This window comes from Epinephelus moara, chromosome 13 (genome assembly GCF_006386435.1).
Source record: "Epinephelus moara isolate mb chromosome 13, YSFRI_EMoa_1.0, whole genome shotgun sequence".
Classification (NCBI taxonomy): Eukaryota; Metazoa; Chordata; class Actinopteri; order Perciformes; family Serranidae; genus Epinephelus; species Epinephelus moara.
The window spans coordinates 34,194,496-34,219,963 of NC_065518.1; the positions used below are offsets into that span (position 1 = coordinate 34,194,496).

Genomic DNA, 25,468 nt, shown 5'->3' on the forward strand with positions numbered 1-25,468 from the left:
TGGATGGATTGGGGTTTACAGTGTATCAGAAAACTGAAACATATGAGAGTCAGAAAAGGGAAATAATGTGAAGGATCTTAAGATTGTGCTCATCAGCAGTAGCTGAGTTCTCTACTGCCACAGTTCACCCCTGAATCTACCTGATGTTGATAGTACTTAGATCTCACAACACAAAGGCTCGTTACCATAGCTGCCACAACCTGCAGCTGTTTGACTGTCAGATGAAACGTCACAGCTTCCTCCGCCTCATGTGCCGCCTGCACTTTATTTAACCGGGTCTCCCCGCCCTTGCTTACTACGTAACATGCGGCACATCGTTACAGGCAAATGGAGCGCAGCCACTATCTTCACTGACCTGGATTGAAGAGGGTCCGGATTGATTCCACTCAGCTGAGAGGAGAAGACACCACCGCAGGTAGGTCAGCCCTCTGCTCCTCCTAAATATCGCTCTTATGTTCACATGTAGTCTTTGGTATTTGTTTCATTTGCGCAAACTGAAGTGTTCATTTTGTATCCAAAATCACTGTGAGAGCGTTAACGCACAGCCCATACTAAAGAAATGATAAGCGTATAGCTATAGGCATATCGGATAAACCGTGACCATGACAGTTTGATCCCCCTCCTGTCGTCACTATAAAATATTACATCATTTTCAAACTGTCTCGATGTATCCTGAACGTGATTTCTCATCTCCCCCCACCGCCCACACTGCTGTGTCAGATCTAAGTGTCGGTTAGGTTACAGTGACACAGTGGCTGATGAATCTTGTGCTTCCCTCCCTGATCGGTGCCGCCGTGTAGATGGAGTTGGGACCGGGAGGCCGTGGCTGCACGTCAGCGCTGCTGCTCCCGGAGCCGCCGAGCTGGAGGAAGATCACCGGCCCGCTGGACAAACTGCTGTGATCAGATCATCTTCTGCTGCACCGGGACTGTTGGAGGAAATAACACCAAGTTGATTAAAAATCCTCAGCCTGTGTACATGGAGCCGGAGGGCGCAGGGTAGGGGGGCAGCAGGGGCCTCCGGGAGAGACCAGAGCTTCAAGACTCAAGTGTAACTCCACTAAAGCTAATGGTAAGATGCTTTAACTATGGTATCGTACCTACTGGTTTTCCTCCAATAGTCATGTGTGTGCCGGTGGTGTGTGAGTGCATTAGTAAGGACCAGGCAAGTCACAAGGTAAGGGGAAGCTTGATTCTCAATCTGGTTCTACTGTAGATATCACGAGTTTTAAGAGTTTCAGATCAAGAGACAGATTTGTGAAGCTTTTATACTCTATATCAAACAGAAAAAATGACAGTTGCACATTTCATCCCTTGATCCACTATTCCAGTATGCATTAGGCTACTATCCTAATAGGTAATAAGTAAGTTTTAGTGTAGCTTTTTCCAACCAGCAGCAGTGGAAACATTCTGCTCAGCTCTCTGATAGATCTGCTCATTGACACTCAGATAATATTAACAGAAAATGTTTCCTGCTGTTTGCTCAGTGCTTGCAAAGCTAGGAACAGAGGTCTTGAAGCAGGGCTGGATAAATACACAAGGGGGCCCTGGGGCAAAAATGAGCTATAGGCCCCTACTGACCTTAGTGTCTCTCCAACCTCCTGTCCATTAATTATTAATTAGCAAGTGGTTGTCATAGTTGTTATGGTAAATTAACTATAAGGGACCGTTTGTTAATTATGAGGGGAAGGGGTGGTGCAAAAAGGGGGAGTTATGGAACCGGGGACAGACTTAGGTTTTTCATTTTGGCTTACAAATTTAGGATACAAATTTAAATGGTTGTAATTTTTATTTATTTTACCTATTTTTAAAGAAAACGTGCCTTCCAAACCCGTCTATGCATGTTTTCAAAGTTACACCATTTACAATTTTTTCATAGCCAGAAAATGTAAAAACAGAAAAGATTGTTGGATTTTCAAATTTCTGACAGTCCTTGGAAACAACATGTGCTTCCATCAGAAAAAAGCCCAAACCTGAGCTTAAAATAGTGATGTGTCATCAAAATCACTCTATTTGACATTTCATTTAAAATTTGTCAAAAAATTAATATTTTGCACAACAAGAGTAAAAAGGAAGGGCTTTTCCTCTGCAGGATTTCGTCCTCAACTTTAAATTTTAACTTTCAAATATCAAAGGGTAAGCTTTAAAAATCTAATAACTCATTTACGGTTAAGGGAAGGGCCTGCAATTTCTGCCAGTCAGAGGCTCAAGGAAAAATATTTGTGGCTTCATGGAGAGTAAAAAACAAACAAACAAAAAACCCAAAACAAAGTCACAGCCCAGCCACCCACTCCTCTGATAAATAAAGAGCACTCCCTAAGCAAAAATGATTTAGTAAAATGCATAAAAACACATTTTTAAAGCATTAAAACAAGTTCTTTAAAAAATGGGGCCTCAAGATTAGTGACAGGGGTGTTGCCTTAATTAAAGGGGCACTCCACTGATTTTACTTGTCAAAATCAATTTACCCGTCATGCAGAGTACGTCTCAGCCTGTCAAAATCAACTATGCAGTGTCTTCTGTAAGCTTACATTTTTCCACTTTTTTCCACTGTGACAAAATAACTCATGATGTCAGGAAGAACTTGGAGACTCTATACTTATAACTGAAAGCCTGGGTTACAGGCTGAAGGTGTGGTGCTGGAAAAGTGCTGACAATTAGCAGGAAGTAAGGGTCTATGGAAAGACAATATGAAGGCACATTATGAAAAGTGTAGAATTGATTGTTTTGGTGCTTGACCTAGACTAGAAACTAAAAGTCAGAATATTTCAGCTTCCATTGTTTCCATTTTGACCATTCTTTTTTTGTCATTCTCCAGGTGTGATGGCAATTTTGGTCTGTCAGTCAGTTTTAAGTAAAATTTCTCGACAGCTACTGGGTGGGTAGTCATGAGGGTTTGTACAGATATCCATGGTGCTGCAAGGATGTGTCCTGAGTAATTTGGTGCCTACCAAGCTGCATACCACTGTTCAAGACCAACAAACAACAGATCCAGCTGTGTTTTAGTGAGTCATTGCTGTGCTTCCAGTGGCTTTATAGCCACCAAGTAGGCTATGGATATCTTTAAGGGACCTATCTGTCTTTCCACTATGAAGAGACATCGCTGCATTTTCTACCAGGATAGTGCTGTTCAGTTGGCATATTGGCCGTCAATTTTATTTATTTTTTCCAGCAGGACGTTGTGTGTGTGACAGTGGCAGTCATGTAATATTGTAAACAAGCTAACAGTGCTAATAATGCATCAGAGATGTGCAACAATTATTTTTTGCTGACACTAGATATCAGACAAAAGCCAGAGGCTGTGTCTTATTAAGTTGCTGTGAGCTGTAAATTCACTGCTTCTAAGCAGAAGAGAGAAGATAATGTTATCTCAGAGCCTTATGGTGGAAGGTTTCTCCACCTGCATCCTGTCTGTACCAAAGGCTAGTGTTAAAGTCAAGAGCGCTCACTTGGCAGCAAAATGTGGGGATCATAACACCCCCAGAAGTAAACAGCACTGCTAGCTGGCTAGTAGGGCTGTAGTCAACCAAAGAAAATCTTGGTTGACTAAAGTCGTACATAATCTTCAACTGATCAATTAGTCGTGGGGGGAAAAAAATCTGCATGTTATTTTTACTTCTACGGTGGTGTGTCTGTGTCACTCTGCAGTTACACCTCCAAAACGCTAGTCGGTGGTGGAGGACTGTGTTAAGTGCTGTAAAGTTTAGTTGATTCAAAACACACATTAAACATGGCTTAATAGGGACAATTTCAAACACAAGTACACAAATCAGCTTCACTATAAATCGCAGAATTGACAGACAAACACTTGTCTTTATCTGGACACATTTCCCCCACCAATACAACATGCTAATATTATTAGCACAAGTCTGTGGCATTTTACATTGTATAAATTAGCCTAGCGTCTAGAGATCTTCCCCTCTTCTCATATAAAGCCAGGGACAACGGTAACATTCAACAAAGGTAAGGGCACACAGTTTAGCTCCATTACAGCTCACAAGATTCACCAGCAAGACAACTGTCACACGTTTTCCAAACAAATACAACATGCTAACGTTATTAGCACCAGCCTATGGCATTTTACATTGTATAAATTAGCCTAGCGACGAGCAGAGATTTCCTCTGTTCATATGAAGCCAGGATAAATCCAGAAGTAGGCTATAAATCCCTGAAGGATCAATCACACACGATTTAAAATGCTATTTTAGTTACTGTCTTCACAATTTATTGTGTCTTATCTGTGAAATACAAGTAAATACAAGCTTCGTTTCCACTGACAAGCTTCGTTTCCACTGAGGGAAATGGTGTCAGTATACAGAAACAGACAGGAGGTCTGCGTCACTGCTACGCTGAGTGTGAAGTTGGGGGAGTTCAACTTTCTGTCAACAACGGGGGTGTTTTGAAAACACTCCCATTTTCACAGGTAACTTAGCCTGTCCCCCCCGCCGCAGGAAATAATGGATTAATCCTGGAAAGCTATTGATGTAGCACTTTTCTCCGTATGAAAGTAACACGGCGATTATTCGGCCAATGAGAATTTGGTCGGACGAGAGCGTATCGACCAAATAATTGACTAGTCGACCAGGATACTTTGTTGTTTTTTACTGTGACATCACTGCGTCTTCTGCAGGATAGCACCACAAAGGAAGGATAGTACCTAGTAGTAGTGTTTTTTTTAACTGAGACGTCGCTACATTTCCAGCCGGGATAGTGTCATGAAAAGCAGTTGTTTTTGACAAAGACATTACTGTGTTTCCTGCCAGGATAGTGCCATGAAAAGTGGTTGTTTTTTTACCAGGACATTACTGCATTTTCTTCTGGTATAGTGCCCCAAAAAATGCAAAGGGGTTGTTTTTTACCAAGACATTGCTGTGTTTTCTTCTGGGACAGTTCCTTAAAAAAACTACATCGCTGCGTTTTTTTGTTTTTTTTTACCAAGACATTGCTGCGTTTCCTGTTGGAATAGTGCCACGTGAAGCAGTTGTTTTCCAAGCAAAAACGTGATCTTTTCCTGATCATAAACAAGTGGTTTGTGTGCTTAAACCTAACGCACTTTAACCACAGTGTTGTTGAATCATGAAGAAACGTAGCTTCAGCGTATCCACTATATAATAATGTACAAATGTAATGTATCCGCACTAACTCACAATGCCCACATTTTTTCTGCTGATTAGGTTGACGTACCAGTGTTGATATTCTCTTGCTGTATAAGTCATTTTTCATGGGATGTAGTTATGCTTGGTCCCCTTTGGGATAAGGTACTGTTTTCCAGTTATGCATGTTCGGTTTCGGGTATGATTTCCACTGAGCCACTAATCAGTGCCAAAAATGTGGAACCCATGAAGAGCACTCATTAGGAAACAGAGTAAGCTCCATAGTGGTGTTGTGACAGCTGGTATCGCTCAATTTCAAATAAATCTGACTTTAGAGGAGATGATACCAGTCAACCGAAGAATGTCTTGATCAGCCCCAATACATCCAGCATATGGGCTCAGGACATCGCTGATACTAATGAAATGTGTCTGATACACTCAAGATCGATAATCCTCAACAGTGCTTGGTTTAGCTCGTACATCCCACAGAAATGATAACAGTAGAAAGACAATACAAGACATGAATGCTTCTGCCTTTAGCCGATCAAATGTATTTAGAAGAAAATGTGATTTTGTATTGTGTAACTTGTATCTGGAGATCCCACTGTAAGCTGGCGAAAAGCTCTGATGCTCTAAAAAAAAAATAGTGTTTACACATAAGCACAGGCTTCCCATTCAGAACACAAGAAGCCTAATTAGCAAATCTTTGCTTGTGATGCTGCTCGTTGTTGGTCATCTAAGATAAGTGGAGCGTAGTGCACACAGATCTCTGCTGCTGTGTGTGCATGCCTGTATTTTTTCATTTTATGGGATCTGCAAAGGATTTAATCAGTCATGCTCTGTCTAATAGATGGGTTGTTCAGTGGAGCGTGATGAGAGAGCATGCTGTCCCGGAGAGAGAGAGAGAGAGAGAGAGAGAGAGAGAGAGAGATGAGAGGAGGAAGACATGACAGTGTCTCTAAAATACAAGGCCTTGGAACACAAAGGAAAAGCGAGTTGACGCTGTCATGAAGACGGAGCCAAGTTAGCTCTTGATTCCTGCCTCCACAGGAATCTTCAGCTTGAATTATGCACATGCAGGAGTGTGTTTTAGTGAAAGAAAGGAGAAGGCCTAACTGTTGTTTGAAGGCACGTTTTGCCTTTTAACACAGAGGGAATGCTAGACCTGTCCAGGAGATGCACATCACTTACTGTATATGAGTCACTTTGTCTCAGCCTCCTCCACACTCCTGCCTCCACAGCTAAGTCATCTGAGCTTAAATAATTGTAAGGCAAGTGCAATGATTCGCACTTCATAAAAGGTATTTGTTGGTAGCCTCATGGCTTTGCTGTCACCCAAAAGGACTAAATGTGTCCTTTAATCAAAAGTGTACATTAAAAGGATACTTTCACATTTTTATAAATAGAGTTTACTAGGGGTGGGTGATATGGCCCTAAAATAATACTGTGATATTTCAGGGTGTTTTTGCGACAACGGTATTCTCGATGATATGACAAAAAAGTGAGTAAAGCAGGAAAAAAAATATTGATTGAAGAAAATAGAATTGCAACAAAATAAGTGATATAGTTTTACATGTGAACCTAACAGTTTGCCTTCAACTACTCAGTAAAAACTAATGAAAGATTATTTCTCATTTTAGTTTGTAAACAACAGTAACTCAGAGTGAGATTCAGATTCTGTATACAATATTAATAGTTTAACAAACAAAATAAAATCTAACACAAATTACACAGTTCCCAAATACAAAAAGATGTACCTCTGTGTTATGCTCTGCCATTTCTCCTCTAATCATCACACTCTAACCTGTTTCAGACTGTTATGCTACGGTAACTATTGCACATTCACATAAATGTAGTTTTTTGACAAGCCGCAAGCATCATTACCAAAGGTTTATGACAAAATCACTTGATGACACTGTCTCCAGTGTGCACAAGGCGAGAGAGGAGAGGGAGAGACGCTGTGCTGCTGCCAGAGGAGCTGCTGAATGAGTTCCCTCTGAGCGGTAAGTCGCTTAAAGATTCTGAGAAGTCCAGGGCTGTTGATAAAACATTCAGGATGCCCAGGCAGGCCCAACGTCCGGGGGGGGGGGTCAAAGGGTACGACGCCCCAGGCCAAGGGGGGGGGGCCCATGAAAAGGAATATGGTTGACCCTATACAACAGTTTACTTGCCGACTTATGTCACTGGCAATACAGGTTATATATAGACATGATAAATAAATGGAAATGTTTTAATTAAAACACATTTCTATGTGCCATCTGTATGTAAACGTGACGTGAAACGTGAACTGCAGCCTGATTAGCCAAGTCAGAATGCCTCACCAAAAACCACAGGCTCCTCAAGGAACAGTCAGGGTACAGAGAGAACAAGAAAATGGTCAGAGTTGTTATGGAATATTCAAGGTGTGTTGATTGAGTCACGTTGTCAGCTCGTGCATTTAGTAACATTACAAAATTATGTTCCACCTTAAAAATCCCGGCAGTTGGCCCAGTGAATGAAGTTACCGTCAGCTACTGACCAATCAACTGCAGTGTTCACAGCTTGACCTTTTAGTACCAGATCTGTGTGCTGGGTAGCCCAACAGAGGGGTTGCCAAAAATGGTAACGGTACCAAAAATGTTAACGGTACGGCATGGTTCCTTTGGTACCATCCACAACTTTTCACAGTGGAAACGGAAAAAAGGTGTACCAAACCGTACCGTACAGTACTGCTTGGTGAAAGGGGCTATATTAAACTAATGGACCATGTTATGCTATCTTGTTGGAAAGGGTGCCAAATAGTGCTCCAAAATTATGCTACATTTTGGCAAGGGAAAAAAGGACCATTGTTCAAACCATTTTTCAAAATGGTGTATTTAAATATTTCTGTATACTGGGGTCCCTGAACAGTCTTACATAAATTGAGTATGACTGGAAAACAATCAGTTGACAGCCACATAGTCCTTATACTATTTCAGTTCTGCACACAATTTGACCAATATTTGATTAAAGTAGCCTCAAGACTGAATGAATAAGAAGAAGAAAGTTGTTCACTCAAGATTTGATTTTATGATTTGATACCTTGCAGTAATTTCTTCAATCAATGTTTGATTTGACTTTTCTCTAATCATTTATGGAGGGCATTTTTTGGCCCAGGACTCACATGTGACTACCTCTGCTTTTTAAAATAAGAAAATATGGTCTTAACACTATGTACATACAAAATACATGTGGAAATATGATTAACTGGATTGTATTTGCAGTATGTAGGCTATAAAATTTTGATACATATAGTAATCCCTCCACCGCCCCCACAGTGGGTGTGGATGAGGGGCGCACTTTTGAAAATGTTGTCCAACAGTTTATTCCACACTACTGAAGCTGCTCCTCTTTTTAGAACCACCACAGAGTCTGTAATAATTTTGCTTTCAGCCATGCTTGTTGTTGCCGTGGGTAACAGTATGATCTCAATATGTCAACAAGTCGAGCATCACAATATGAACTTTTCATATCAAATTAAAAATCATACCGGTATCGTGAATGAGATGATATGGCACACCCCTAGTGTTTACGTAGTTTTTTACTGTGAGAGTAGAAGATTGACATCAGTTTCATGTTTCTGGGAGCCTATTTTAATTGACGACCAAAGATTTCAACCATGTTTGTTGCACGGTTGTCTGCTTTTAAGTGGGACAGCCCAGAATGGCAAAGTGATAGACTTCGCCAGACATCAAGATGAACTGCAATGGCTTTGTGTTAATGTCACTATTCAGATTGTGCTCAAATGTTTCATATGTTTTCCTACAAAAAGCAGTGCACCTGCGCATTCTGTATTAACAAAATTAGGTCGGCGGCATTTTGCCGCACTCCCCGATTTTGTTTTCATACTGCCAATGCTGAACGAAGACTGATTGGACTTTCCTGCAAATTTGCACAATTCCTATCTAAAAAGGTGCTGTAGATACATACATCAGTAAAATGTTTCAATATCTGTACTTGTGATGAATTGTGATCAAATGCAATCTGAAGCTCAATTCTGAGGTTTTTCTATAAAGTTCTCTAATGAGTAATAAATATAGCAACTTCTGATCAAACCATATTAATATCAAGCTTAAAATAACAACTTCCGGTTAGGTCCGACTCACTTTTTATTTAAACCCAACCCACCTTTGTCATAAACTCCGCCCAATCAAAATACCATTAAAGATACATTGTGATAATTGTGTTCTCGCTCATCCCTAACCGACAATATGTCATCCAGAGTAGGCTTTTATCACATTGCCTTTTTTGGGAGAAACAATCCAGTGTTTGCATAGACAACAACAGTGAACACAGCAGTGTTAAATTTGACAGCTATTAAAGATTAAGTCTTAGCCTTGAGATGAAAATGCTTATTAGTTTTAGTCACATTTTAGTCATTTTTATCCCTCATAGTTTTTAGTCTAGTTTTAGTCCATGAAAATTCAAAACCTTTCAGTTTACTTTTTGTCATTATGTTTAACTAATCCAGTTAGACTAATTAATGTATCAGAAATTAGAATCAAGCTGACAGGGTTTATAAAAATTTCATTTAGAAAATCTTCTTTCTGCACACTTACAATCTATCATTTCTCCATAACTAATCTGAGACAACTAGGATTTGTACCTAGGTTCATTGTAAACTCTGACTTATCCATCTCACTGTTAAGAAGCAGAAAAATAACTTAATTAAAGCCTGAATTCTTTCTTAATCTGCAACATGTTAGTCTGGAGGTTTAAACTCGTGTCCTCTCTCAGAGTTGGTGATTAAAATTAAACTTACATCTCTGTCAGAGAAAACTGATCTGAGCTCAGACTCTTTACTTACAGCACAGCTACACTCACAGATAACTGAGCCTCCTACCTTCCTGTAAAAGAGCATCAAACCAGAAACCGCATCTGAGTGGAGTCCTGCGGGGATCAGCTGTGAAGTCTGGTGGCCGGTGGCTGACTGCTCTGCTGCCATTCAGTGGCTAATAAGTGGTGCTAACTGCCAACAACCATGGCTGCAACTCCACAAATCCGTGAAACACCTCCATCATCCACAGTCAGACACACACTGCTGATTATTTACTGCTGAATTACAGCTCACAACTCACGTTAACAGCTGATGCTGCTCTGGTGTGAGTGTTTTTGCTGCCTAGTGAAACAGCAGACTATTTACTTGAGTTTACAGTTGCTTATGCGGCATTTGAAGATAATTACAGGCACGGCAATTCTCAGCTTCCAATGTCCGATAGTCCACCACTAACATTTTTGTTATGTCTTGTCTCATTAATAAAAATGAAGATTTCATCGTAGTTTTTATTATCAAGATCTATTTTTAGCTCATCATTGTCTTGGAAAAAAAGGTCATGGATGAAATTTTTTTGTCATAATTTTTGTCAACGATTAAGATTTGAACACAGAGGTGGTTGGATAACTGTCGTTATTGGCAGAACTTGATTCCGATAGTGGCCAAAGGCTGCGCAGCCTCCGCCAGTCCCATGGGGACATACATCACTGCCTGAAACTGAAGAGGGGAGGGTTGGGTTAAATGATCAGTGAGTACAGCTCCAGAGACAGCAGGCCCCTTCTGTTGTGTGGGTGTCTCACTGTATTGTCCTTCATTTAAACATGTATTTACATGGCTGGGGCTGGACCATAACAGCAGGGCAAAGTGTGACAGAGTGAATGCTGCCACTTACTATTTCAAATTGAAAGCCCTCTAGTGTTTCATACTCAATCCAGTTCTTGACATAGTCTTGTTTCCCATGTTAATGTATGATGGCAGATGCTGATTGTTTGTGCGTTTGCCACTCATCTGTGGTCATGGTAATGTGCATTAGTGACGTCATGTGTATACACTGTAATGCAAATGGACAGTTTCATGCTTTTCAGCAGTGGATGTAAAGGTTCACAGAGAATTGGTCAATAAAGATTGCTCCATCACAAAATGTTTGTATGCTACACTGGCTATATTTATTTTAATCAAGTGATTTGTCGCCAATATTGCAGTGAGGCACCATAATCAATCAATCAATCAAACTTTATTTGTATAGCACTTTTCATACATTAAAAATGCAGCACAAAGTGCTTCACAGAATAAAAACAAACAAAAATAATACATACATATTGAAAACCTGCCCCTCCCACCCCCACATATAAACACACACACACACACACACACACACAGACACACACACACACACACAGTCAGTATGGTCAATAACATGGCTGGGCACTGAGGAACCAGGTGAGGAAAGAACCACCTATGGGGAGCCATCCACACTGAGAGGCGCTACAGCCCACGGCCACAGGGAGCGCCGCCACAGAGACCACCCCGACCCAGACAGACCGGGGTGGACTCCACACATGGTGTGGAGATTAGGAAAAATTAAAGAGTTAAAGATTAAAATAATATTAATAATAATAATAAATAAATAAATAAATGAAGATTTAGAAACTAAAATGCATAAAGATTTAAAAATAAATCATTTAAAAGCATTAGAAAGTAAAAAGAACATATAATAGAAGAATTAAAAGAGTAAAAGAAATCAGTTAAAAGCTAAATTAAAAAGGTGAGTCTTGAGCCTCCTTTTAAAAACATCAACAGTCTCTGCAGTCCTGATGCTCTCTGGCAGGCTGTTCCATAAGTGAGGGCCATAATGGCTGAATGCAGCCTCCCCGTGGGTTTTTGTTCTAACTCTTGGAACAATTAAAAGGCCGGTGCCGGAGGACCTCAGGATCCGCGAGGGTTGATATGATAAAAGCAGGTCAGATAAATAAGATGGCCCAAGGCCGTTAAGACATTTAAAAACTAATAAAAGAACCTTAAAGTCGATCCTGAAACACACGGGGAGCCAATGCAGCAATTGTAAAACTGGTGAAATGTGCTCCCGTGTGTGTTTTTCATAGTGCTTGGAGGAGTTTTATAGCATTGCAAAATGAGCAACTGCACATCAGTCTGTCTGCTCATTAGTAGGATAAGTCCATTTTCAGTTTTGGTGGCTTCAGGGCATGTTGATGAGGTCACCACTCATTTAGTAGACTGGCAGCGACATACATGTCTGTTATATGAAAGGGTTATAACATTGTTGCACAGACATTTTAAAGTAAATGGTGAAATGATTAACAGAAAATCATTTGCAGATTAAAAAATAACGAAAATATTTCTTATTTGCAGTCCTACATTATTAACAGGAGGATAAGGCCAGCCTTTCATAATGGCCAGAGTGCATTATTATCATGCATTATTACAATGCATTTGGGTTTTCATACAGCTTCCGAAACAAGGTCTGATAATGTGCCTTTTGTTAATTTGATTTCATATTTCAGGAGACACTGAAATCCCTGTTACCACGTTTTACATGTTTAATGATGTGCACTGGGTTATTTTAAGACAGTGATGTCAGTGCAGTTAGGCAACACTACAACTACAGTACGCAGCAGTACAATGACTTCTCCTGCCTGAATCTACAGCAAGCCGAGAGGCTTTGCTTTAATAATGCAATCAATATAATTACAATAATTTATATTTACATTACTACAATGCAGGGTTTATTTCTAGTCACTTAGTATATGTTGGTAGATCCTGGTACCGTGTCAGGAGATTTCATTAATGCACTCACACTGAGAGAGGCGTGAGTAACTGTGCAGGGCTTTGCAAACATGCAGCACAGTCCAACCTCCAGCAGCAAGTCTGCAAGCTTCATGTCGTCATTCTGACTAGCATCACTGAGGCTAGACGTTAGCACAGCTGTTAGCATTCACGGAGAGGACATATGATTATTTTCTTTTACAAGCATTCTTAGGCCCCAGTCACACAGGAAGCTTTTTGCAGGTTGCAAAATGCGAGGCAAACCACACTGCCTTTTTTTTTTTTTTATTTAATGCCACTTGTAAAAAAAAAAATGCTTGCTGCACCTTTTTATTGTTGCCAGGCAACCACCCCATCACCACCTTACCCTAACCTTCCTGTTTAATTAATCTACCATTTATTAATTTATTTGTTTTTATTTATTTCATAGTAATTAGTAGCTGGTTCCTAAAATGGACAGGCAGAGGGTACTTGCTCTAGCTCTGGATGAGGGTTAGCGGCTGTCAACAAATAGTTTGTTGGGCACAGGGGAACAGAGATCTGTGTGGGTACCACCACAGAAGGCCTGTCTCTCAAATCATCTGATTGGACAGTGGGGAAAAAAGCAGAGATGACATGGGGTGCTTGAAGTTTTGTCAACTCAAGGAGGTAGAGTGCCTTAAAGTGCTTTGCTCAGAACAGCATGTTGCTGGTTCAGCTTTTAAAAGGAGTGGTTCAACATTTTGGGAACTGTGCCTCCTAGTTGAAAGTGCCGTCGTCAGTTGCTAGCCTAGCTTAGCACAAAGACTGGAAATGAGGTAAAACTGTCCAAAGATAAAAAAAAACAACAACAAAAAAAAAAACTACCTTCCAATACATCTAAAACCAAGCTGATTAACACATTGTGTATTGTTTGCTTTACCTGTACAGAAACATAAATGTAAAAACAACAATTTCATGGTGAACAACAGCTGGGTTCAGTGACCGTATGCAGCTTCCTTGAGTCTTGTGCTGCTTTCACGTCATATATAATGGATGGTAGAGATGGAAAGATTCCATGTTTGCAACTCACAAGGGCTCATGCCACTGAACAACTCAAGATGGTTGTACAGTATATTTGCTGAGTGGATGGTGTGGGGATAAAAAATACAATAGCAACATAGCACTATGTCCATGACCTTGGTTTTGATTAGCTTGAAAGACAGTCTTGTGCAGTGTGTGCAGTGTCCATGCTTGTTTGGTTTCCAGGTACTTCTGAACAATCAAGTGCAAACATTTTTAAAAAATGGATGTTGGCTTGAGTGCCATTTACAAGTTGAAACCTGGTTAAGTTGGAAATGGAAACTTTTATTTGACACAAATGCAGCATTGTCGTCATAGTGAGGTTGCCAGGTTCGCTACCATTGTGCTTGAACACACCAAATCATGTGCTCCCAACACAGTCGCTCGAAAAATGTTGGCATTTTACATTTCTGCAAAACATATCAAGCAGATATATTCAAACGTTATATTTCTTTATGTTTCAATTTTCAATTTTATTTTGTCACAATACTATAGTTAATGTTTGGTTTTGTGACCACAACCACAGATGGACAAATGTCTCCTTAAAAAAAATCCCAGTTTTTGTTGCCACAAACATGGCTGGTCTTAAACAGTGGTCTAGCAGTGGTCTTTCCAAGGTGTCCCACAATCTGTCCCCCACAGCATCAACAAAATCCATAAAGACAAACTGATTTGCATGCAAACATTACATTTTGGTTGTTATCGCCTCAACTCTCCCCAGCCTCCGTTGGTTAGTTGCGCTTTTGTAGTGGGAGGAGACCGTGGGAATGAGAGGGGAACTGTTCCAAAATTTATTTTATTTTTTTTTTAAAGAATTGCTGGTTGGTGGATGAGATACACGCCAAATTAAACACCAACTCTTGTTAACTCCACAGCTCCACCAGTTTCTCCTACTGTTCCACAGTACAAGAGAACAGAACGGAGACTTGATCATGTTCATGCAGCCCCCTGGAGTCCTCTCCATGCACTGTCTACCTGATGTACTGCTTCCTGTTTGATGCTGGAGAGAGTGCAGCTATTGGTTACTGACAATGCTCACATCATTGAACTTCAGTATTTGCATGCAGGGGCGGATTTTGAGACAATGGGTCACTGAGCATAGATATTCAAAAGGCCCCACCATCTCTTCTACACAGGAGCAAGACACACAGACTTTGTGGTTGTTTTGTGTCCCTTTGTAAGATAATTTTTTGTCTTTTTTTTTTGGACATTTTTGTCTCTTTGTAGTCATTTTGTGTGTCCTTGTGGTTATTTTGTGTTTCCTTTAGGTCATTTCTTTGCCATTATTTGGAGTCTGTTCCTGGTTAGTATGTGTTAATTTGAGTGACATTTTGCAGGTGAAGGCAAGGGGGGCCCTTGACATATTCAGTAACCCATCCAAGTTTGCATTAGCCAAGACTAAAAACTCATGATAATATTGTTTGATTTTATCAAAATGTCTAGACAAGAAAAAGACACTGACTTGGTTGGTGTAAGGCCAGCATTATTCCTAAAGAATTAGTTCCAACATAATTCCCCTTAAAACATTTCTATTTGTATACAGAATAAACAAATGAGATGCAACATATTAATCACTGAGCTTTAGAGGTGTTGATTGATGTGTTTTTTTGTTTTTGTTTTTTAACTTTGGACAGAACCAGGCCAATTCCTTTCCCCTGCTTTCACTGGTCTTTATGCTAAGCTAGTCTAACCAAGTCCTGACTTCAGCTCAAGACATGAGATTTAAAGCGACCTGAACACCTTACACTGGAAGAAAAAGCGTATAATTCCCAAAATGCTGAACTATTCCTTTCATAACGTAGGCAGACAAATCACCAGCACGCTCCTGATTAGGTCGTGATTGGCTTCAATCAACAAAGGACCATCTGGACAGTTTTGTAATAACTTTTGGCAACACTGAGCAGTAAAAATCATCCTGTGTAGTTCTTTCATCAAACACGTCTCTGTGTGTGTTGTGCTTATTATTCATTCTTGTGAGTCTAATTATTCAGTTCTAATTGTAAACTCCTGTCATTCGGCAGGATCTGAAGAGAGTGTTGTCCTTCCCACCGTACCCTGGGGATTACCTGCATCCAGTGGTGTATGCCTGCACAGCAGTCATGCTACTCTGTCTGCTCGTCTCCATCATGACCTATATTGTCCACCACAGGTGAGAAGAACTTTATTAAAGGATGGTTTAGGCCTATCTTAATACAATACTCACGTGCCCATATGTTTGTTGAGAGAGCTACTGGTTTCTGTGAAGGCCTCAGTATGCTTGAAAATGCTTCTTGGAACATCTAACATACCACCTTTTCAATGGTGGAATGAGCAGGGAAGGCATCTGACAATTTTGGTAACCTCTGAAACAGACAATCCAGCAATGGCGCCCTCTTTATGCAGGGAATGGCCCGCTATGTGCAGGCTTGAGAGCAGGCAGGATTTGAACTTCCCTCCAAGGCTCTATTTTTTTCAGTCTTCACATAACTTGGAAACAGCCAAGTGCAACACCATAAATGTCTTTAAGGGGAGAATGTCATCTCAATGTTTACAATATAGCAGGCCTTTTGCCCACAACCTTTGAGTGTGGTTATTCTGAACACTGTGGCCTTTAGACGTGGTTGCACAACACATCAATTAGTTTTAAGCATAGTGAGGTCTTAAAGAAACACTTCACCCATAAAATGACCATTTGTATATCATTTATTCACCCACTGTCACCTAAAATTTGTGAGGAAAACTTTGTTTTTCTCACATGCCTTCATTCATGAACTTAAGTAAATAGGGGCCACGTTTTACAACAGCAATACAGCATGAGACACCCTCTATCCTTAGACCGTTGCTTTGGATAAAGAAAAACTTCCCCAAAAAAATCCTTAAAGAGAAAGTAAACCCCCAAACCACTTTATCAACTGAAAATCAATATATATATGGGTATTAAATGATGTTGTTGATTGATTCAGGTCCAAATCTTGACACTTGAGTGCAAAGTGTTTAAACTGTATTTATTGGGTCTCATTCATGAAATGTGAGCAGAATGAATTTGTGTGTAAACTGTTAGCAGAAGTAAATCTATGTGTATTTTGGCATTCATCAATATGTCTTTTCAAAGGTACTAACAAAATCTACACCAGCTTCTGGCTGCTTGTAGGTCTTGTGTAAATAAGGAATGCACATAAATATTGCTTGTCATTATTAGAAATTACAATTTTAATTTGTAATGTGCTCTGTTATGTTCACAATACACAGATGCCTTTGAGACACGTTCGTTAAACATGACAAAAGAATAGAAATGTGACACATTTAGCTACATTTTTTGGCAGATTTAAGAGTCAGATTAGGTTTCTTAAAATGTAAGTAGGTTATTTAAATTGACTTAGTACATGTGTTTTCTACATTTCTGGCATCCCTTTCCAACTCTAATCAATCAGGAGAGCAAACTACACAAATGTATCTTATGTTTGAGTGGTGAGACTGTGAGACCCACATTACTGACCAAACACTAAGCTATCAATGATGGCTGTCAGAATGTATAGTCATTTAACACGTACATCACTGCAGGGGCGTTGACAAGAGTTGAAAACATCCGCGGCTTTAGCCCTGAAGTGGGAACAATTTTTTACCAGTGTGTCCAGGGGTTTCTCCCCCGGGAAAATTTTGAATAATTCCACGTGATTTTAATGTATTTTGACAAAGAATGAGCACTCGTCTTCTATTATTGGGTTGCCAAAACGGTTGGTTAAAGTTAAACCCAAAAGTCCCCCAACTGGGGGACTTTGAGAACGACTTTGCAAACACAGTGTGAAACAATGCACTATTCACGAAGAATATAGTGATGTTGCACATCAAATTAACAATTTGAAATCAACAGAAATCATTTCGTCGAACGATAGTTGTAAAATTTCTCTTACCTTTGTTGTTTTGCCGTGAAAAGTTTATTCTGCCGGTAAAACAAGGTACATCCTGTTAGACGGACATGCACCCGGGGGGAAGCATAACAATGACCGCATTCAGCAGCCGGCACCTCCCCCACAATGGCGTTCTGCAGATTCTGTGTGGCTGACAGTGCCGTCAATCTCGTTTTGGTGGGTATAGCGTCATTCTATTGGCTCTAACGAATCAAATGAGGTGTCAGTCACTCAAATCGACCAATCCGTTGTGGAGATAGAGCCTCCAAAGCACAGAGGAGAAAATCTGTTTCACATTTAGATGGTGTGCTGCCCTTTCGTTTTTCCAAAAAAATCGTCTAATATCCATACTTACTACAAGACTAAGTAAAACGTGGCGACTCTGTGCTGGCCACCAGTATGCACAATAAATACAATTGTAATACAGAGTAGCCTACTGACTGAAGTTATCATTCTGACTGCCCATATATGGGCATATGCCATGTAAGCTGGTGTGACAGTGAGTGTCTTGTGTGCTGCTGTGTTGCGTGCGCTGCTGTCTGTTGTGCTCCTGTGCCGTGGATTTTAAGTTGGAAACGAGGTGCTTTATTAGTAAAAAAAAAAAGAAGGCTTAAAAGAATCTGGGCTGAGCCCAAAATATCCGGGGCTATAGCCGGGAATGCCCAGGTCTAACGACGTCCATGCATCACTGTACCCTCTTAGTTTGCTGTTGACTGCTCCAGTGGAGGCATGTCGCTGTCTCCCCTGACAGAGAGGTCAAAATGCACCTATCCATAGTAATTATCACCTCCATATATGGTGGTCACTTGTATTCATGGGGGCGTGTATGCTAATTGCTGACTAGCGGGAGCACGCTGTCAATTTACGATTGATTGGTATTTGTGAACACACACACGTGCCTTCGACATTCATGAAACTGATGTAGGTTTTTTGTACCAAGGTTTTTTATGTGCATATCTACTTACAGATCTACTAACATTTCATGAATGAGACCAAATGTGTATAAATATGCATAGTGACTGCCCTCTACAGGTTGAGACACAGCTATTGCACTTGAATTATGCCATTGGCTGTTCTGGTGCCGAGTGAGCCAGCTTTTGTCACCAACCAAGCCCCCTGTCCCGTTTGATAAATTATCATCAGTAATGTGGATATCATAACCGAATGGGTAAATGCAAATAATAGAACAGCTACAACAGTGTGGTAAGTTTAGAAAATGGCATCACTTTACTATAATGCAGAATGTTCCAGGTCCCAAAGGTCCAGCACAGAGAAGCCTGAGGGAAAAGAGAGGACAAGGAGAAACATAAGCTATAGTTTGGATTAAAAGGCCCCAGCGGTCTGATTTCAGCAGGAAGGTTATTCTCAGAGGAAGAAGAAGGCCCTGCAGACAACTGACTTCTTTTTGACTCTGGGGACAGACAGCAGCCCATGGGGGCACAGGATGGAATATAAGGTTCAAGGAGATGAAACAGTTATGGAGGGGCGTCTCTTGATTGTATTTCATTATCTCACCATTATCAGAAGCAACAGCACCCTATTGTATTGTTTTTGCATTGTTTTTGTTCAGTATCTCAGACTCTTCAGATGTCATATTAGCCTCAGCTGAACTCCAGGAATTCACAGCGTAGCATGGAAGGAGGACAGCGATTCTCATCTCTCACAGTGGAGTCACATTAGAAAGGGTTCACCTCAGGGACAGGAGGAACAGGAAGAACAGCAAACAATGTTTTTTCAAAGTACACACAGTATGGCATGTAGGCATTGTATTACACCTGCCGTGTCTTTAACAATTGGAAAACGTGAGGTCAAGCGCTGGGCGCTACTTATGTGCCTTTTTTGAGACAGCTTTCAAAAGCGCAGCAACGGGTTGCATCTGAGGTTGCTAAACAACCTTAACAAGTACTATCATAGCCTATTTACTTCAAGTCCTGAGTGCAAAGCTGATCTTCCTTCAGGCGCTGTTTGTAAGTATGTGGGCATACCGTCCATGGGACAGATGTAAAGCTCTGGTAGCCCTGCACTAAAATGATCAACTTTTCCATATTTTCCACAGACTGATATTTTCGGAAGGTGGGAAAGATATCTGTTGGCTGTAATTGGTTGTTACTTGTCACATGACATGCGGTGCATGGTGCTGTGTTCCAAAAGTTGAACTCAGTTTATCTCGGAGCGCAGCCGTCGCGCCTTGAAAAGGCGCTTGGAAGCACGTGCTGTGACGGCTTTGCTCTGGCATTTGAGCGTGTCAGTGCTAGAATAGCACTGACAATTGATTCTCCACCATTGGATCAGGTTTTAACTAAATGCACATGCACGCACATTGGTAGAAAAGCCAATCATGTCATCCGTCACAGGCTAGATTTTGTAAAGCCTGAAAACAGAGCCAAGAGGAGGTGCAGAAGTCTCACTTTCTCTTAGTCCACTTGAATTACAATATGCTCAAAGTTTATTACCAGATTTTTGCCCAACAACGCCAAATTAAACTGCCTACCCCATTAATACGATTTGTATTCATAATAACAATTTTAGTTAAAGGGGAACTGCATTTATTTATTTATTGTATTCCTACATGTTATTCCTATGATCTAAGACAGTCCAAAAATATTAGAAAACATGAACAACTTCCTTCCTAATCCAAAAGATGGAGTGCTGAACCTTAAATTTGTGATGTCATCAAGTAAAACATCTGGAGCTGCTCCACAGACAATTAGTGGTGATAAATGCTTAAATGACACTGAGAGACACCCAGGGGAATGTTCTGAGTTTTGGGTTACATTTTCTGTTTCACAACTGAGAACAATGCAATAGAATAAAGGTCATTTGAAAAGAAGAAAGAAAACAAAATCAAGCCCTCATACATTTTCTGTAGAACAGCTCCAGATTTTATACCTTGTGACATCACAAGTTTGAAGGTTACTTCTCTAGTTTCTGGCTTTTAGAGAGAGTAGCTCATATTCACAAATATCGATTGAACTTTCCCAGGCCATGACAATAACATACTGGAGTTCTTCATTTAGTGGGTGTTCCCTTTTAAAGGTCCAGTGTGTAGGATTCCGTGGCATCTAGCAGTTAGGTTGCAGAACTGCAAATTCATGTGCCAAGCATGAGGAAGAACGACAGTGACCAACACAAAAACGCAAAAACACAAAAGGCCCTGTCTGGAGCTAGTGGGCTACTGTAGAACAACATGGCGGAATCTGTGGAAGAGGACCTACTCTGTATGTAGATATAAACCTCATTTTAGGGTGAGGAACACAACAATTCTTGGTTTCAGGTGATTGATTGTACACTAATGAAAACATGGTTCTGAATATTATATACCATTTCTGCTAATACATGTCCCTAAATTCTACACACTGGACCTTAAAATTAAAGTTTTAGTTCAAAGAATCTGTAGATCTGACTCCAATTTTTCAGTGTGATTAGCCAGCACTGGATGCAAAGGTAAAAGGACGTCCATCTTTTTAACTTTAAACTCTTTGTTTGCAGTGTGATCCGCATCAGCAGGAATGGCTGGCACACACTCCTCAACTTCCTCTTTCACACGGGGCTGACGTTTGGAGTTTTTGCCGGGGGCATCAATCAGATCAACTTACCTTTTGTGTGTCAAATTGTAAGTCACTGTTTTCCTACTCCCCTTAGCATGGAGTTATTTCACAGCACTTTTAGAAATCTTATCTGCACAGAGTGATGATCCACAGAGAAGTGAAAGCTCCCGCAGTTGTTGGTCAGGCAGTTTTGAGGTCACTGGCAGCTATAGGCGTCACTCAGAGACTGAGAGAGGCAGCAGTGTCCGTGGGAGAGCCAATGTTCAGTGAGTGTTAAGTTAAATCACTACCATGAGCAAAAATAGTTGAGGGTTGCTATATATTATTTTCTGGTTTCCTTTCAGGCTGCTCATGTGTGAAATTTGTTCTGGCTCAAATATAGAGAATAGTGCCTATAGAAGGTATTTGCTTTCATGACTATGATGAAGTATTTTTTTTGTTAATCACGTCAAACAAGACTAAGAGTCCACAGCCATGCTAGCAGTTATGTGATTGTCAGCATAATGGTGCTTTGAGCTAAATGCCTACAACGCCAATGTTAACATGCTGATTGCATACTAACTATAATTGAGTATCTTAGTTCAGTTAGTGGATGACAGTGGCTACAGTAGAACACAGAGGCAACTGGCACCCACGTTGTTGTTTATGTGGTTCAACATTCATTTTAAAAGGAAATACAAACTATCTGAGTATGTCCTATAAACTTATAGGTTACTAAATTAAAGGAATATTTTGACATCTTGGGAATTGTTCCAGTTTACTTAGTATGAAGCTGGAGTCAGTAGACAGTTTAGCTTGGGTTAGCATAAAGACTTCAAGCAAGGGGAGACACTGTGACTCTAAAGGTTAAAAAGAAATAACAGGCCCCAGTGCACACCACTATGATGGGCCCTGATGCATGCTATTGTGCACATGTCGTCTTGTCACAACTGAAACTCGAGACTGGAAAACATCAACATATATTGCGCAGCCATCATTATTGCATCTGTATATGACAAAAATTTCCTTTTATTTAATCCTTTTAGAGTTTATTTATAGTTTATGTAGAATAAGCATATAATTTTCATATAGAAAAAAAATATGAGGATGGGTTTGCCTTTTTCAAGGGCAAATATGGCATCTTTTTTTAATTTAATGAGACTTCTTTTTTGAGCAAAGGCATGTTTCTAAGGTGGCAATCACTCGTAAGGGCCCATTCTTTGCCGATCACATTGTTGGATGGCCCATCCCCTCTATGGCTCTCTATCTCTGGCAGGCACGTATACATAAAGAAAGACTCACAAACATGATTCCTCACATTCAGATCATTCTCTTCTCTGTGTGAGCAGACAAGATGAGGCTTGCTTTTATATCATGGCTCCAGACTGTAACTGTTTTGCAATCATGGAGCACCAGTGCGACTTGCGCATGTATTAATATACGAACTGGAGAACTGCTAGTTTGTTACCAGCTTACAGTGAATAAATCCTCACAGAGGCGCCTCCATAACAGTTGAACTTTCTGCTGACTGCTTACAACAACTGTTGAAATGCCAAATTTATTACAAATTATGGGGAACATTCACTCAGTGTTGCTGAGATATTTCACACTGGACCAAAGTGATGGTCTGGCGAACTGACGAATTGACATCCAGGGCTGAAATCACCTGTTAAACATTTTTGACCACTAAGACTTTACAAGTGTTAGTAGTTAGTCATTCTATAGTCTATGAAACACTTGTATTACATTCTAATTTTCCATTTTTTAATACATTTGAAAGTAATAAAACTGAGAGACAGTACAGTGTTTGACACTGATTGTACCTACCCACAGCAGTTGAGCAACAACTTCTGCTGAGATACGGAAGCTCCACATGGACAAAACACACACAGAATGGCAGTACATTGTAATATTAGAACCACTGGCTGTGAAGCGATGAAAGAGTAGGTCAAGTTTCCTGTGAGCTCCTGCCTTAAGTCTCTATTTCACATCGATAACCATCAAAATCAATATTTATTGACTCCAAAGCAATTCTAAAATAGTGGCGACAGTAATTATTTATTGACTCCAAAGCAATTCTAAAATAGTGGCGACAGTAATCTGACAGAAGGAAGAAAAACGTGCGCCACAATGCCTAACACGAGAGCTGGATTGAAGGGACAAGAACAAGACGCCATGCCGCCATGCTCAATAACCGAAAACAACAAGGTGATTCTCGATGCCATCACATCTTTGAAGGTGGATATTAACTCAATTAAGCAAGAAATATGTGCAACCGTAGATGCTCGGATTGCAGAGGTAACAACCACTTTGAGGGCGGAATTTACCTCACAGCAGGTTATCACCGAGGCCGCCATTCACCTGCTCCAAACTACCAGAGAAACTCATGGTGCTACTTTGTCTGAACTGGAGAAGAGTGCGACACACATGTAAGGGATAATGTATAATGAGCCGGTGAATACTGGGAAAATAACTCCCGACAGGGGAATAGAACCCCGACACGCAGGGGTTCTATCTGTAGCTATGTGTATATATATATACTTAGCTATGCTCCATATAGTAATTAGGGATTCGCGTCGTTTTTTTTTTGCGACTAGATTGATTCACTTATGTTCTTTTTTTCTTTTGGGTTTTTTTGGAGTGAGTTCTGGGTGGGAGGATCTTTCAGAAATTATTGTAATGCTTTGCTTAATGGCTTATATCTTTCAATGTAAAAAAAAAATTAATTCTATGACAGATAGTGGTATCCAAAAAACAGATATCGGCAAATTTTGGATAACATTTACTTCTTTAAATGTTAAAGGCCTAAATAATCCCGTAAAAAGAGGTAAGATATTTTCTTACCTTAAAAGGATATCTGCTGACATGATGTTTTTACAAGAAACGCATCTTAAAGATGTAGCACACACTAAGCTTAGATGTAGCTGGGTTGGCCAGACATTTCATTCGTCCTTTTCTACTAAAGCAAGGGGCGTTGCTATTCTTTTTAGGAAAAACATCCCCTTTAAACATAGAGATACTATTGCAGATAATCAAGGAAGGTTTCTTATTGTCACAGGTGAACTATATTCTAGTCCTATAACCTTATTAAATATTTATGGACCTAATTTTGATAGCCCTGGCTTCTATAGTAAAATATTATCGCGCATACCAGCACCTGCTCCTCAGTCTAACCTAATTATTGGAGGTGATCTCAATTGTGTATTAGATCCATATCTAGATAAATCATCACAGCAAAAATTAAAGAAGACTAAAACAGCTGAATTACTTACCTCTTTTATTAACAATTCCAATTTAGTAGATATTTGGAGGGTTATAAATCCTACAGGCCGAGAATATTCTTTTTTTTCTCCAGTGCATAACACATACAGTAGGATTGATTATTTCCTTGTAGACACTAAACTGCTCCCTAATGTACAAAATGTAAAATATCATACCATAACAATTTCAGATCATGCAGCCCTCTCTTTTACTGTACAACTGGAAGACAACACTGCAAAACATAAGAGATGGTGACTGAATCCCACACTCCTCACAGATCCTATGTTTTGTTCTACTCTAGAAACTCACATAAAGACTTTCTATGAGACTAATGATGGCCCTGATGTCTCACCATTACTGCTATGGGACACTCTAAAAGCTGTTCTGAGGGGGCATATCATTTCTAATGAGGCTTTTAGAAATAAAATAAATAAGGAAAGACTACAGAATTTCGAACAACAGATCGAAAAACTGGATAAAAACAATGCTCAAAATCCTTCCAGAGAACTATACAGGAAGATCTTGTTGTTAAAATATGAGTATAACAAAATCTTTACTTCTAACATAACTAAATCCTTGTGGTATATGAAGGAAACATTTTTTGAATATGGGGAAAAAGTACATAACTTGCTGTCTAGACAACTTAGAAAAATAGAAAGTGACTGTACGATACAGAGAATTAAAAATAGCACAGGGAAACTACTTTATACAGGTAAAGAAATCAATAATCAATTTTTTTAATTTTATAGAGAATTATATTGTTCCAGGTCTGAAAGGATCCTATTTCTATTCAGAATTTTTTAAATGGCTGTAACCTTCCAAGCCTTAACCAAGAAGATATAGACTTCTTAAATAAAACTATTACCTTAGAAGAAATACAGTTCACAGTTAAAGGATTGAAGAACGGCAAGGCTCCGGGGCCTGACGGCTTTACCGCAGAATTTTTCAAAAAAATGTCAGTAACTATCCTTCCATACCTCCATAAAGTCATTACTTATGCAGTGGAGAGTGAAGAATTTCCACAAACTATGTGCGAGGCAGTTATAACTGTCATTCCTAAGAAGGGTAAAGACCCTCAGGACGT

At 40.0% G+C, this 25,468-nt stretch overlaps 1 protein-coding gene across 1 annotated transcript in view; it reads left to right on the forward strand.

Annotated features, from left to right (window-relative positions):
- The first annotated feature begins 338 nt into the window (after positions 1-338).
- The window catches only part of adgra1a (adhesion G protein-coupled receptor A1a), a 32,770-nt gene continuing 7,640 nt past the window's right edge, over positions 339-25,468 (forward strand). The window contains exons 1-4 of the mRNA XM_050060277.1: positions 339-415; positions 801-1,071; positions 15,731-15,858; positions 21,086-21,209. Coding sequence (XP_049916234.1) covers positions 1,069-1,071; positions 15,731-15,858; positions 21,086-21,209 — 255 coding nt within the window. The 5' untranslated portion in view covers positions 339-415; positions 801-1,068. The remainder of the gene's footprint in view (positions 416-800; positions 1,072-15,730; positions 15,859-21,085; positions 21,210-25,468) is intronic.